General features: G+C 35.0%; 2 protein-coding genes and 1 long non-coding RNA gene across 5 annotated transcripts; 1 reads left to right on the top strand and 2 right to left on the bottom strand.

The window, feature by feature from the left end:
- Window positions 1-73: 73 nt before the first annotated feature.
- LOC116021530 (glycosyltransferase BC10-like) lies at window positions 74-4,573 on the bottom strand. 2 transcript variants are annotated; one of them, XM_031261949.1, is made up of 3 exons: window positions 4,105-4,573; window positions 3,359-3,890; window positions 74-831 (listed from the first exon to the last, which is right to left on the bottom strand). In XM_031261949.1, the coding sequence occupies exons 2-3, from the start codon at window positions 3,884-3,886 to the stop codon at window positions 193-195; spliced, it is 1,167 nt and encodes a 388-aa protein (XP_031117809.1). In that variant the 5' UTR covers window positions 3,887-3,890; window positions 4,105-4,573; the 3' UTR covers window positions 74-192. The 2 variants fall into 2 exon arrangements, with proteins under 2 accessions (XP_031117809.1, XP_031117810.1); XM_031261950.1 differs by lacking the exon at window positions 4,105-4,573 and having other exon boundaries at window positions 3,359-3,702; window positions 3,798-3,890.
- Window positions 4,574-6,877: 2,304 nt separating this feature from the next.
- On the bottom strand, window positions 6,878-7,766 carry LOC116023474 (secreted RxLR effector protein 161-like). Its single transcript, XM_031264477.1, has 2 exons — window positions 7,275-7,766; window positions 6,878-7,114 (listed from the first exon to the last, which is right to left on the bottom strand). Exons 1-2 carry the CDS (start codon window positions 7,764-7,766, stop codon window positions 6,878-6,880), a joined length of 729 nt encoding a protein of 242 aa, XP_031120337.1.
- Window positions 7,767-8,976: 1,210 nt separating this feature from the next.
- On the top strand, window positions 8,977-10,273 carry LOC116023280. Of its 2 annotated transcripts, none has more exons than XR_004099396.1 (3): window positions 8,977-9,347; window positions 9,488-9,572; window positions 10,067-10,273. It is a non-coding gene; the product is annotated as an uncharacterized LOC116023280 (long non-coding RNA). The 2 variants fall into 2 exon arrangements; XR_004099397.1 differs by having other exon boundaries at window positions 9,470-9,572.
- The last annotated feature ends 4,340 nt before the right edge of the window (window positions 10,274-14,613 follow it).

Below are 14,613 nucleotides of genomic sequence, written 5' to 3'. Positions count from 1 at the left end.
TAAAAAAAAAAAAAAAAAAAAAAAAAAAAAAAAAAAACCCTACCGTATTTAGGCTAACATATACCAACCCACAGAAGAGCCAACATAGAGGCTGAAATAATGGGATTACAAAACCTCTGTATTGATAAAAGTTCCTTCTCCTATGGTGTCCTATCTTGGTACAGCAGTTCAGACTTGTATCAGTTGTATGTATCAAAACCCCAAGAATTTAGGAGCTAAAAAGAAGAGAGATTCCAAGGCACTTGGAGCAAATTTTCTGGCAAAAAGATAGCAAACCGACGTATTTCTGTCGTTATATAAGCAGCTACGGCCATCCACCATCCTCTTCATCAAGTTCTCTGTAATGTCCGATTTTCCAAAAGTTGCAGGATGGGCTCCGCCTCTCGACCAATCGACCCATGTAAGACTTCTGTTTGCCAAGTCATTTGCTGCTCGAATTGTTAGCATGGTTGGGAAATAATGCTCATCCACGTAACACGCTGGTCTGCAGAAGTTGGCGAACTTGGGGTAGAATACGGTGTCTTCTACTATATGTAGCGCGAGATTTCTGTTAATCTCAAACCACTGTGAACCTTTCCTCCAGTCGGTGATGTTTACCTCGGGCGCCATGTTCCGGTTGTAGCGAGCTCTTCCAAATGGACCCGGGTCATCGAATGCACCAATGAAGCTATATTTTGATTTCTTAATGTACTGGTAAATGAAGCTGAAATTGTAGAGAGGAATGCACGATTCAGAAAGCAGAACAAACCACTCGTTCGAGATATCGAGCATCGCATTGGCAAGAAGTCTTCTCTCAGCATCACATATGCTCATCCTTCCCCATTCTGCCACCTACAGAGGATTGAAAAAGACGTTATCATCAACAGCCATATATAAATCTGGCAACTATTTCAATACAGTTTGAATGAAACACAGCTTAATATATCAAGATTAGAGAAATATAATATCAAAGGACTAACAAATAACAATGGCAACAAATTATCAAGTAGGCCCAAATCACTATCAGCAAGTAGGCTATAAGAACCAATGACTGGAAAATAGAAAAGCTTACTAATCTGCAATAAATTATCAAGTAGGCACAAATCACTGTCAGGAAGTATTGCGTCATAACTTTTTTTGTTTGGCAAATTCTCCTATGAGACCATCTCATGGGTCTCAATACATGAGACGGGTCAGGTCAGAAAATTTTGGATCTTACGGTATTTGGGCTTAGTAATATTATTTCTTGCAAACTGTCTATTACAGTTTTGCTATAAAGTATTACATTTATGCTATAAAGTATTATATATAAGGCTTAAAGTATTAATTATATCTGCAATTCTGCTATGTAATGACATTTTATTTCCTGCAAATTGTCTATTATAATTTTCCTATAAAGTACTACATTTATGCTATAAAATATTATATATAAAGCTTAAAGTATAGATGATATCTGCAATTCTTTTATTTTATTACTCCGTACTTTATTTCCTACAAAATGTGTATTACTTTTATGCTATAAAGTATTATATATAAAATTTAAAGTATTGATTATATCTGCAGTTCTGCTATGTAATTTCTTGCAAATTGTCTATTATAGTTTCCTATAAAGTACTACATTTATGATATAAAGTATTATATATAAGGCTTAAAATATTGATTATATCTGCAATTATGCTATGTTATTACTTTATTTATTACAAATTTTCTATTAGAGTTTTGTTATAAAGTACTATGAAGTATTATCTATAAAGCTTATAGTCTTGATATCTGCAATTCTGTTATGTTATTACTTTATTTCTTATAAATTGTCTATTACAGTTTTGTTATAAAATAATACATTTATGATAGTATATTATATATAAAGTTTAAAGTATTGATTATGTTGCAATGCTCTTATGACCCATTTTTATTAGATCCGACGCATCTCACGAATTGAGACCCATGAGACGGTCTCACAATAGACTAACCCTTTTTTTAATGAAAAACATATATCAAATATCACATCACATTAATGGATCAACATCTTGCTCCAACACATCTAGATTGATTTTTACCACGAGACATTCTGAGCATAAATAATTGATTCATAAGAATAGTAGAATACCCTAATAACACAAATAATCTGGCTGAACTAAAGTCTGCTTTCAAGCACCTAAAGTTGCAAATTTTCTGGCAAAATAATTTGAGATTTTATTAAGCTGAGATCTAAGCATGTAACTAAATAAATCTCCTACATTATTCCTGCAACATCACAAACTTATATATCACAGATCCATGTTATTTTAAGTTCTAAATTATCTACATAATCTGCCCCATTTCAATTTAATAGGTCCTCTAGACTATGTACCCGAATACAAATAAAATTTTACACTTAGTAACTATTGAAGTCCAAATGGTAAACAATGGTTTTTTTTCAACTTGAGGAGTCATGTTCTTATCTCCAAATGGATTAAACTTCCAGGCAACTTTTACGGATCAAATCTTAGCCTCTTGATGATACACTCTTGCTTGGATAGTTCTATTTCTCCCAATGATAAATGTACCCTAAAAGTTTTTGCAACAGTATTTCTTCTTTGCACCAGCTCCATTTTTTAACATTGCCAAAGATATAAACTAGACATTCCTATTAGCAACCACTTTGGCTGTGGGTAATAATTTCCTATGCATAAGCATATCCTTTTATATTTCAAGGAATTATGCATTACTTCTAGATGTGACAGCAAAATTTGGAAGAGATGAAGTTACCAAATGCTCTTGAAAACTTACTAACCCATATGTGTCTTGTGAAACTCTCTACTCTTGTTGATCACAAGGAATTTCATAACACCTAGTATGGATAACACAAAGAACGAAGAAGTTTTTCACACCATGTGGCAGTTACAAAGAATAATCACTAGAAATGAAGCAATGTACAATTTCAACACCGTAACCCACCTTGTAAAGAATTCAAATTTGGACAAAATAATCTTCAAGGCAAAGGAAGATCAATTCAGCAAGTATTTGGTAGAAGTGAAATAAAGCCTACATGACTTGCATCACATCATGAGGCATCATAACTCAAGTTGATTACAGACAGTTGTAGAGGAAAGCATCCTCTTAAAGGAAAGTAAGTGAATCGAGCATTAGGCTTAGCATAAACAACTTATACAAAACTAATTTAATAGTCACAAGAAATTAAACAGAAGTTAATCTCCCAAAAAGAAACCACTAAACAAAACCTCAGCTATAGACATGTTGTGATTTTCAATCAATGGAAAATTGGCGTCAAAAGGTTCAGCAATAATTTAAAGAGTAAGCCAATGTTCAATAAACCACATATAATCAATACAAAGAAAGAACTTGGTAAATGAACATGCAAGCTTTATTAACAACATACCTGACTGGGTATCTGCCTCTTGTAGAAGGGAGATTTGGGTGGGAAATCAGCTTTATAGGATGGCGATGAATGAATGTAAATAGAAAACTTCCCCTCATGACCTTTGAAGAACCTTTCCCACAGTGGAGCTAATGGCAATGGCCCTTTAGTCAAGAACATAAATGCAATCTTAGGAACCCTCTTGAATGGATACTTTTTCACCCTTGGCATCAAAGATGCCCTCCAAAGCAACTGTTTATCAGTCATTGTGTGCATCAAATTGGAAGGAGGCCTAATCCAATGCTTCAGATCACTTGGCTCTTCTCCAATACAGGACTCTAAACTAGGCTTCAAAGGAGCCATCACTACATTATGGATGCCATAATGCTTGATCATATAAATACTCACCACAGAAAAAGCTAAACAGAGAAATAAAAACAGCGCCAGTAAATGTACTAGCCTCTGTGGCAAAACCCTAACTTGGCCTCCCCTGCTGCTTACACCTGGTGGATCTTTACCTTCCTCCATTAATCCAACTTTCAATTGCATCTACCTAAAAATCAAAATCGCAGAAATACCCTTCTGAGTCAACTTCCCAAGCATAAAAATCCAAATCAAGCACTTTTTGCATCAGTACACAGAAATCCCCCAGGATTAAGTATCAAAACCCCACTCTGGAAAATTTATTTTCTACCATGGCAAATCCAAATAACACACGCTTGCACAATAACTAAAAAAGTGGAAATTATAAATATTCAAATACTTACCATGCGGATTGCTGGAAATACAACCCAACCAATATAAAAGATTGAAGCTTCGGCCTTTTATTCCTGGAGAGAAGGAGAATAGAACTGCGGCGTACCAGCTTTGCGAGGAACACATGGAGACTACAACTCAGGAAGACGAAAATTAGAGTGTGTGGGGCATGGCATGGGGAAGGAAGAGTAGTACGGCGGAGGTAACTAATACGGTTTTAAATTAGAAAATCATTCAGATTAGTCCGTATTCTACTGATAGGAGAGAGAGAGAGAGAGAGCATGAATAATTTTGGGACAAGAATTCAAAGAAATTTTGATGGGTTTGATTTAGTGTAAGCAAAGGGGACTAGGGATTTTGGAGTCTAGGGTACCGGGAGGGATACGCAACGCAGTAGAGCGAAAGAGAGGGAGAAAAGTGAGAGAATGGAGGGAGGAATAGAGATCCAAAGTGGACTGAAGAATCAAAGACTGCGTTGTTTGATTTGATGTTTACGTGGTGGCTTCAGGCTTGGCGTGTTAACGAGAATGTTTGGCAGTACATAACACGTCGAAAGGGAAAAGTAAAAGTAAGTTGGCTGGACCAGTATCGGTGCCTGCCCGCCGTCGGTTTGTTAGGTTTCATATGCCTTCCTCAATAGTGGAGATTTTGCTGTGATTTTTAAAGAATTTTTGTAAGTTTGATTAAAAGAAATAAGAGTAAAAAATTGAAATTAAAAAAATAATAAATAATATTTACGCGCCCAGCGGGTGCGTCCACTTCACGCGCCTACCTGGGCAGGCGAGAGTTGTGCCTCACTTGCCTGAGGCGCAACTCTCAACTCAAATGGTAGGGCGCATAATATCTTTAAAAACTCTATATTTGCAAGAGATATCGATGCACTCTCTTTCCTCACCATCTCTCTTTCAAATTGGCATTTTTTCTTAAAAATTCGCAAAAAGAAAACTATCAATGGGATGGCTTAGAGCATCCATAATAGTGGAGTTCTTTTATGGGTTTTTAGCAGTTGTTGTAAGTGGGATTAGAAAAGAGAAAATGGGAAGGGAGAAAAAAAAACAAATCATATTTAAAAAGAAAATAAATAAATAAATAAATAAGGAGTTGTCAGCCGCGCGTCAAGCATGACTGACGCGGCAGTGGCGCAACTCCCCTTGGAATCCTTGAGTGACATTTTACTGTGCCAAGAACCATTCATTGCAGGCTGTTTTCTCTCTCACATTGCTTCTCTCTCATCCAAATAAGCAGCTAATGTACCAAAAATCCTCAAATGTTCACTGATATAGATGCTCTTAGGGGTGAGCAAAAATCGTCCGAATCGACGCCCGAAACAGTGCAAACCGAACCAGTCGAACCAACATGCTAAAAACTAACCAATTAAACCAGCTACGCCGGTTTTTGAGATTCGGGTGGAGTACTTGAAATTTGGCCCCAACCCGTCCGATATCCGATTAAGCGTAGGGTTAGGTTACGCATATATAAACACTTGCATATATATATATTCGCGTTTAGAGTTTATGCCCTCATTTCACTCACTTGTTGCACTGCGCAATTGCGACTCCTCCTCTTTAGACTCTAGTCTCATGTCTGACTCTCTTCTTCTCTGACTTAACGTTTCAAACCTATCGTCTCTCGATTCTGGTATTTTTCTCTGAGACTCTGAGTCACCTGTCTCGACTCTCAAGTCTCATACTCAAAGAGTCTAAGACAATGAGACCAAAGTTCTCTCAATTCTCGACTCTCGACGAACAGACCGATCCGTTGTCCCGTTCTATTTTCCCTCAGTTCTCTGTTCTCTTTGGTTGGGCGGTGTCGGTGGAATTTGTGGTATGCGCTTCTGTGGAGTGGTGGAAGCCATAGCCAGCGTGAAACAAAGAGTTAGAGTGTGATATTTTGAGAAATTAAGTAAATCACAAACCCTATTTTTTTTAAATTTTTAATATGTGAAGGTGTGATATTGTGAATTGTGATATACTATCATACTTATATAGTGATATGATTTGATATACATAGTAGGCCTTTTAAAAAAAATTGATTGAACCGAATTGATTTCGGATATTCGACCGATCCGACCGCATCTGAAATATAATAAAACTGAAGTGGTATTTCAAATTATAAAAGGATATTGGATTTTAAAATTATTATCTGAAATTCAATTTGGTTGGCTTGTAAGCATATTGCATAAATAAACTAACCTCCAGCCATAGTTGTCCTTAAGGATTGCCTTTGGTTGATGTTGTTGAATGTGTTGGTAGTGGTAGGATTTTTGCAGAGTGTCTCCCACTTGTTTTCAAGTTTTAGTATAGATGGTGTAGTCAGTAACCTGAGCAATGGGGGACAATTGCTTATATAGCCTATAGAACTATCAATATAGGCTTTTGTAACGGTAACCATTACAACCTCTAATTAAGGTACCACTTTATGGCCATTGAAGGCCATAATAATCTTGCACCACTCAATGGAAATGTTACATTCTCCCACTTGGTGCAAGTACAAACTCAGAGAAAAAAAAAACATTAACTATAGAGATACGTCATCTTAATGTGAGTAGTATCTACTATAATCACAATGTAATTTGTTCTAATCACAATGTAATTTGTTCTAATCACAATGTAACTTGTTCTCTAAGCATTTCTTGTGGTAATCAAAAACTTAATTGATAAACCTTATGTTTAATCCAAGTCCAAAAGATATATATTTTCTCAACAAAATATGTGCACAATTCAACAATGAGAAAATATCTGTATGCTTTAAGAATTTCATATAATAACTGAATGTATACAAATTTTACAAAGTGGGCGTAAGCCTCATTTTCTCAACAAAATCCCTAAACTTGAATGGTGGCATTCCTTTAGTCAGGAGATCAGTAATCATTATCAACTCAGTGCTTATATGCTCAATGACCACTTTCGCATCCTTAACACGTTCCCTGATGGCTAAGTACTTGGTGTCGATATGCTTGCTTTGACTCCCACTCTTATTGTTCTTAGCCAGGAAGACCGCAGCTGAGTTGTCACAATAAACCTTTAACGGATTACAAATAGAATCCATAATTCTAAGCCTTGAAATGAAATTCTTAAGACATTCACCTTGTAGCCTCAAAACAAGAAACGAACTCGGCTTCTATGGTTGAAGTGGTGACAAAAGTTTGTTTAACACTTCTCCATGAAATAGCTCCACCGACCATAATGAAAATGTTTCCCGAAGTTGATTTCCGAGAATCAACGCAACCAGCAAAGTCCGCGTTAGAGTACCCAACAATGTCCAAAGTGTTCATCTTCCTGAACACAAGCTTATAATCCTTGGTACCTTTGAGGTACCTCAAAACCTTCTTTGCAGGTCTCCAGAAATCTAAACCCGGATCACTTTGATATCGTCCCAGCATTCCAACAGCAAAGGCGATGTCCGACCTAGTACAGACTTGAACATATCCGAGACAACCGACAACCGAATCATAAGGAATATTCTTCATGGATTCAATTTCAAAATCATTCTTTGGGCACTGGTCCAAACTGAATTTATCACCTCTCACGATAGGAACTGGACTCGGTGAACAATCCTTCATCCGAAATCTTTCTAAGACTTTGTTGATATAGGTTTCATGCGATAGTCCCAGAATGCATTGAGATCTATCCCTATAGATCTTTATGCCTATAACATAAGATGCCTCACCCATATCTTTCATATCAAAGTTCTTAGAAAGGAATTATTTAACCTAGTCCAGCATTCCCTTATCATTTGATGCAAGCAAAATATCATCCACATATAAAACAAGAAAACAAAGTTTACTCCCACTTGTCTTCTGGTATATGCAATGATTTAGGATACTTTCAACAAAACCATATGATGAAATGACTCCGTCAAACTTGATATACCATTGGTGGGATGCTTGTTTTAAACCATTTTTTGAGCTTGCAAACCAAATGATTGCATTCACTAGAAGAGAATCCTTTAGGCTGTTTCATATAAACCACCTCTTCTAGATCACCATTAAGGAATATTGTTTTCACATCCATTTGTTGCAATTCAAGATTGAAATGTGCAACCAAGCCAAGATTATGCGAAGTGAATCTTTCTTTGATACAGGAGAAAAGGTCTCCGTGTAATCGATTCCTTCCTTTTGATTGAATCTTTTAGCAACGAGCCTAGCCTTGTATCTAGGGGTGAGCATAAATACCGAAAAACCGAGGAAACCGATAGCCGAAAACCGAACCGACCAAAAATTTCGGTTATTGGTAATAAGGGAAAAAAATTCGGTTATTCGGCCATTCGGTTATTTTGTCGGTTATCGCTAGTTCAAAACCGCGGTCACTGAATAACCGACACCATATATATATATATATATATATATGATAGGGATAAAATCTCGGTCTACGTATATCGACCTCCCAATCTACGTGATGTCCTCCGGTTTATTACGGGTGCTCTGGAACCCCACTCATCCTACCGGTCTTTGTGGGTCTGTCAGACCAACGTCCCGTCCCACTCTGACACCTTATCTGGCTAAAGTCTCGACCTACCTGAGACTGGCACCTGGCTCCCATACGATTGGGCCATTACTCGGGCCGTTGCATGTTCGACACGCGTAGCGCATGCCGCAGGACCGGAGCCCTGCCCGAGGTCACCTATAAAAGGCGCATTTATTGCTGGCAGATGAACTTTTGACTGTTTTATCTTCTGAATAGTCATAGAGACCGGGAATCTCTGGACCCACTATCACGTAGACCGGTTTCATTTAGGGTATTTCTACTTGTACCCATTCGAGTATTAATACAGAGTATTCACACAGTACATCTGTATTTTCCTTTATCAATATATATATATATATATATATATATTAATTAAGTATTATTCTATATTTCTATTAGTAATTTAGTGTAGCGCAAATGCGCAATTATTCTCGGTCCTCAAATTCTCCTCCTCAGTCCTCATCGCCTCGAGACCTCGACCAAAACCCTAAATCCTCTTTGGAGTCTGGAGTCTGGCCTCTGCCTCGCTGAATCGCATCGCGGCCTATCGATTGAAAGTCCCTGGCTCGTCGCTCACCGCCAGTCGCCGGCTCACTGCCCACCTCCTCTCACAGCCTAGCCGCCCCTCACCCTTCGACAGTTCGGGCTTCTCAGAGACTCAGACTCAACTCTCAAGGGTGGTTCAGTTTCACACTTTCATTGCTTCGGCCTTCGGCCTTCGCCCTTCGCCCTTCGCCCTTCGCCCTTCGCCCTTCGGTGCTTTCAAGATTCAACTCAAGGCCTTAAGGGTAAGTTATTTTCCCTCAGTTTCTTGCATACTGATTGAGCGATTGTTTGTTCAATTTGATAGTTTGAGCAGTTTGATTTATATAAAAAATCATATTAAAGTTTATTTTAAAAAAATTTACAGTGTTTCTCTGCATTCCAGAATCCAGAGTTGAGGCTCCATAAATTTACAGTGTTGCTCTCTATTGTTGCTCTCCATTCCAGAATCCAGAGTTCAGCTATTCAAGGTAATTTTTAATTTTATTTCAGTTTATTAAGTTTTAAGTGCACACCAATGTATTAATGTTTGAGTAATTTAATAAACACTATGTTAAAAGAATATAGCAGAGATTTCCAGTGTTAAAAGTTTTAGGTTTTTAGTTTATTTACTTTATTAAGTTAGCATTAAGTTAATTTATTTAAGCAATAAACAGTAAACATTATTGTTTGCATTTAGTAATTATTTACTTTATTAAGTTAGCCTTAAGTTAGTTTATTGTTAACACTAAACATTATTTACCTTATTAAATTAGCCTTAAGTTAGTTTATTGTTAACAGTAAACATTATTTACCTTATTAAGTTAGTTTATTGTTAACAGTAAACATTATTTACTTTATTAAGTTTATTTTTAACAGTAAACAGTATTTACTTTATTTAGTTTATTGTTTGCATTTTGCAGTGTTTATTCACTGTTTAGTTTTCAATTCCAATATTAAAATCTTTTTTGTTGTAAAACTAAAGGAATTGCAAGAAAGCAATAAGAAGATAATTGGCAGAGAGATTGAGGAGAGAAGGAGCTTGAGTGATTTTCATTCATATCATCATCAGTCTGCAATGGTGTACAACATTCATATATACATAATACAAATGTAATAATGAGTACAGTAATGAATAGATTAATGACGGACCGTTATATCCGTTACAATAATAATGTCCACTTAATATATATATATATATATATATATATATATATATATATATATATATATTTATAACACTCCCCCTTGGACATCATTTTATCATCATAGTCTTGCCTGGAAAAAACCTAGTCAAAGGGAAAAAGAGTACATGATGTATTTCAAAACATTTTTTATATAGGGTTGCCTCATTAAAAACCTTAGACTAAGAAAACCCAGTGGGAAAAACTTAGCTAAGGAAAAAAGAGTGCAACCATAAATCATTCATGACCTTCAAGGTCTAATCTTCAGGATAACCAGTCATATACTTTAAACGTATAATCTTTAGGATTTTGTAATGTTCCCCTTTTGACATTACTATACCATACTCATGCCTCGTTAAAAACCTCATTAGAAAAACCCAATGGGAAAAACCTAATGAGGAAAAGAGTACATGATATACGTTAAATTATGTGTTGCACCGGTTGCCTCATTAAAAACCTTAGGCTAAGAAAACCCAGTGGGAAAAACTTAGCTAAGGGAAAAAGAGTGCAACCATAATCCTAACATAAACTTTAGGACATAATATTCATGATTCAAGTAAATGATACTCCCCCTAAAGATAACATTCTTCAGATCCCTTATGTGAAATATACCTCCAAAATATAGAAAGGGATTTTGTGAACAAATATGTCCAACTATCAATGGGGTGAATAATCCCGTGACTCTTCTAGAGCTCACGTGAGTATAATACTAACATCATAATGTCTAGTAAAAATTTCATAATATACCCATTTATTATTGATGCAACACTATATTTATTTTCTCTTTATAAGACAATGGGGGTAAAATCTAGTATAACCAGTTTTGGGGACTTGGCATCGTTGGGATCAAATAAAAATAGCCAGTACCCAAGTAGCTCATTAAAACCATACATTAGTTTTTCACATAAATGCCAATCTTTTGTAACTCAAAGATACTAGAGGATATGTTAAACACCATTCCAATATTTCATTGTAGGAGGAGCATTGAATGTTGCTAGAAATTTCATTGCATATAAAATATCAGGCCTAATGCGATTATGGAACTTCTGGTCCATATATGGTGCTCCAACTATAATGAATTAATGGACTTTTGGTTCCACGATATCCTTATTATACTCTTTGAGTCTAAACGGTTTCTTATCTACTTCAAGAGATACAACTGCCAATGTAATAAGTATCATGAGTCTAAACGGTTTCTTATCTACTTCAAGAGATATAACCGTTAGTGTGATAAGTAAATGATACTCATCAATATAAAATTTTCAAGGCATTTTTCAAGTAAGCTAACTGGTGTATAAAAAACTTTTTCAAGAAGAAGCCATGAACTAACATTATCAAATGTAGCAACTCTACGCTCATTAGCAACCCTTTAAAAAACACTTCTGGCTCATTACCCTACTACTTGAGAGAGTAACTTCTCCAGTCGCAATCCTTTAAAGATTACATATGACACGTAATATATTCATATTCAATTCCTTCTTCAGGAGGGAATTTACTTAGTCTAATGACCCATAATTATGCGGTCATGACGTTTATCAGCTGCATATCTAATTTTATCATTCTGCCAATGATGTTATGTAGCGGAACTTAATGTCATCTTACGCGAGAGATTGTGATTGATTACAATCAATCAAGGGTCTCTGTGCGTGAACCCATGAGCTACAAAACTCGCTTTATATTATACCACCTCATCATTCTCATTTCTCTTTCGTGCAAACACCATATTCAGGGTGCACACCTTTTATATAATTTTCATGGGGCAATTCCTTGTCAGGATTGCTCACCCATTATATAATTTTCGAAGTACGGCAATTCCTCGTCAGGATTGCTCACCTACTAAGTAACCTTCTCGGCATGAGTAGGGCAACTCCTTATGGTGTGTGTTATAAAGAGAATGTATTTTAGCGAGTTGAGTTATGCCTTAATTGCTCTTTTAAATATTAAACAATGAGGATGCTCCTGGCACCTCACCTGGATCCAGTTTATTTAAACGAGCAAATATATAAGTAGTGTTGTCGACAACTATAATATTATAGTTTTCTCCCAAATTCATGACAATTTCTAAATTAACCAGATTGTTGACATTTCCCAAAGATATTATGATCTGGTCGTTCCGGATCCCTAGTATTATGTTTGAACGGTGCACCTTAATAGGGTTTTCGTCATCTGGACGAATGTCTTCAAGACATAATTCTTATCAAGACAACAGTGACAATGTTTCTTTACTTGATCCAGTATTATGTTTCTTATCTCATAAACTGATAAATCTCCTACACTTCTGGCGTCAAGGAGTATCGGTAGATATATTTGGTCCAAGTTGGGGATTATATATGGGACCTAGTCACTCTTTTTTGATCAGCATGATCAGTATATATTTGGCAGATTATTTGCTAATGTCGCAAATAAATTTTTTTCTGAACTTCTAGTTCAGTTATCTTTCTGAACTTCTGGTTCAGTCTTACTAGTACGTGGATTTAACTAATGAAGATTGTTTCATTCCATGGAACTTCTCGACATTTTATTAAATTTGGGCTCATATCTCCCCCTAATGCCGTGAATAGATCTTCATTAAGTATGCAGTTAGCGTATCAATTGATCCCTTATCATGGGCTCTAGGTATTTAAACAATTAGACAGAGTTCTATGATCATCATGTATACCTAGTTTCAGTTGATAGCTCCTTAGAGATACGCTATAGTGGTGATTTAGTAAAATAGACTGCACACTAACAAAATAGAAACGCAGATTGGGAAATGTTTACACGTACTAGGTTATGGGGGGGATTAATAATGATATGTAGTGAGTCAGATCTGGATTCAATCAAATTTCATATCCCCAAAATATAGATAATTTATAAAATATTTGACTCATTATATTTGCCCAAAGTGACCCAATTGCTCATGCCATAATAATTTGGGTCATTAAGATTTTAAAAGAATTGCACATAAAAATATGCAAACATATAACATGTATAGTGTCACATGGCTAAATCGTTTACTTAGTAATGCAGTGCATTCACATATATTTGAATATGATATGCATTATGATGCTATTAAAATAATCATATGAAGGATAAAAGCCAAATAAATTCATAGATGGTGAGATTATTTAAATTCATAACTTGTTTGCTTTAGGCAACCCATCATAATGCGATTCACTTCTGACTTTCAAGCAGAGTTTTTACTCAAAATGGTCCCTCGACTATTGCTCATTCTCAATTTTGCATTTCGACTTTCAATTGCACCTAATGTGGTCCCTCGACTTTCAAAAACTCATCCAATTTGGTCCTCCGTTACATATTCCGTCAAATCAGTGTTAAAATGGAGGGTATTTTCGTCCATTTACCTATTGTTAGCCTAATAAACATTGAGAAATAGTTGAGGGACCATTTTGAGAATAGTCAAGGGACCATTTTGGGAAAAACTATTTTATTTATTTCATTTTTGTTTATTTTCATTGTTTAGATTCTATAAAATTAGAATTTCGATACATTTTTTTCTTACAAATATAAATAGTTAAAATCGCGCATCCAACCTCAAAATTTGTAACTTTCTTTACAGACTTTTCCTCTCTAAATATACAAACTATTCCTATGAAGTTTTACAATAAGTTCCGTAAATTTCATAAATAGTCATATACTTTTTTTTTTTTTTTTTTTTTTTTATGTTCATAGACAATCAATCACTATGTATCACATTAAATATTACTTTTTCCATTGAAAATAATATTTTTTTTTTCAGGCGTAGACACCCAAAGAGTGTAAAATGTAGGGAAAATATTGGACCGAAAGGTAAATTTTTCTAGTAAACTTCTCAGGTGAGCCGAAAAGTAAAATCTCGTCAATGTTTCCTGCAATATTTTCTGTATTTGATTTCGAAGTAATTATTAAATTTTATATTAATTTACATTATTTAAGATATTGTATGACATCTTTTATATGTTTTCTTCTTCTTATTTTTTTTATTAATTATTAAGGCAAGTATAATTTATTTTGTAATGTGGACACATTATTTTTAATAATTTTGATTTAATTAAATTATACCTTAATTATAAAAATTCTACCTAATAATTTTAGTATATTACACGGGACATAATAATTATTATAAATAATGTTTAATAATTGTCAATTTGTATTCAACAATAAAATTTATAGTTAATTTTTAAGTCAATCATAAAATCTTTTGTGCTGTGGGCACATTATTTTTAATTATTTGAGTTTAATAATATTATATCTTATTTATAAAAAAAATCTAAAGTAATATATTTAGTACTACGGATGTGACTAAGAATTATTTTAATCGGTGCTTAAAAAATGAGTATTTATAAAATTTACGAAACTTATTGTAAAT

The sequence above is a fragment of the Ipomoea triloba genome, chromosome 6 (assembly GCF_003576645.1).
Source record: "Ipomoea triloba cultivar NCNSP0323 chromosome 6, ASM357664v1".
Taxonomy (NCBI): domain Eukaryota; kingdom Viridiplantae; phylum Streptophyta; class Magnoliopsida; order Solanales; family Convolvulaceae; genus Ipomoea; species Ipomoea triloba.
Note: the sequence above shows the minus strand (reverse complement) of the source record. Positions and strands in the feature narration are given on the sequence as shown.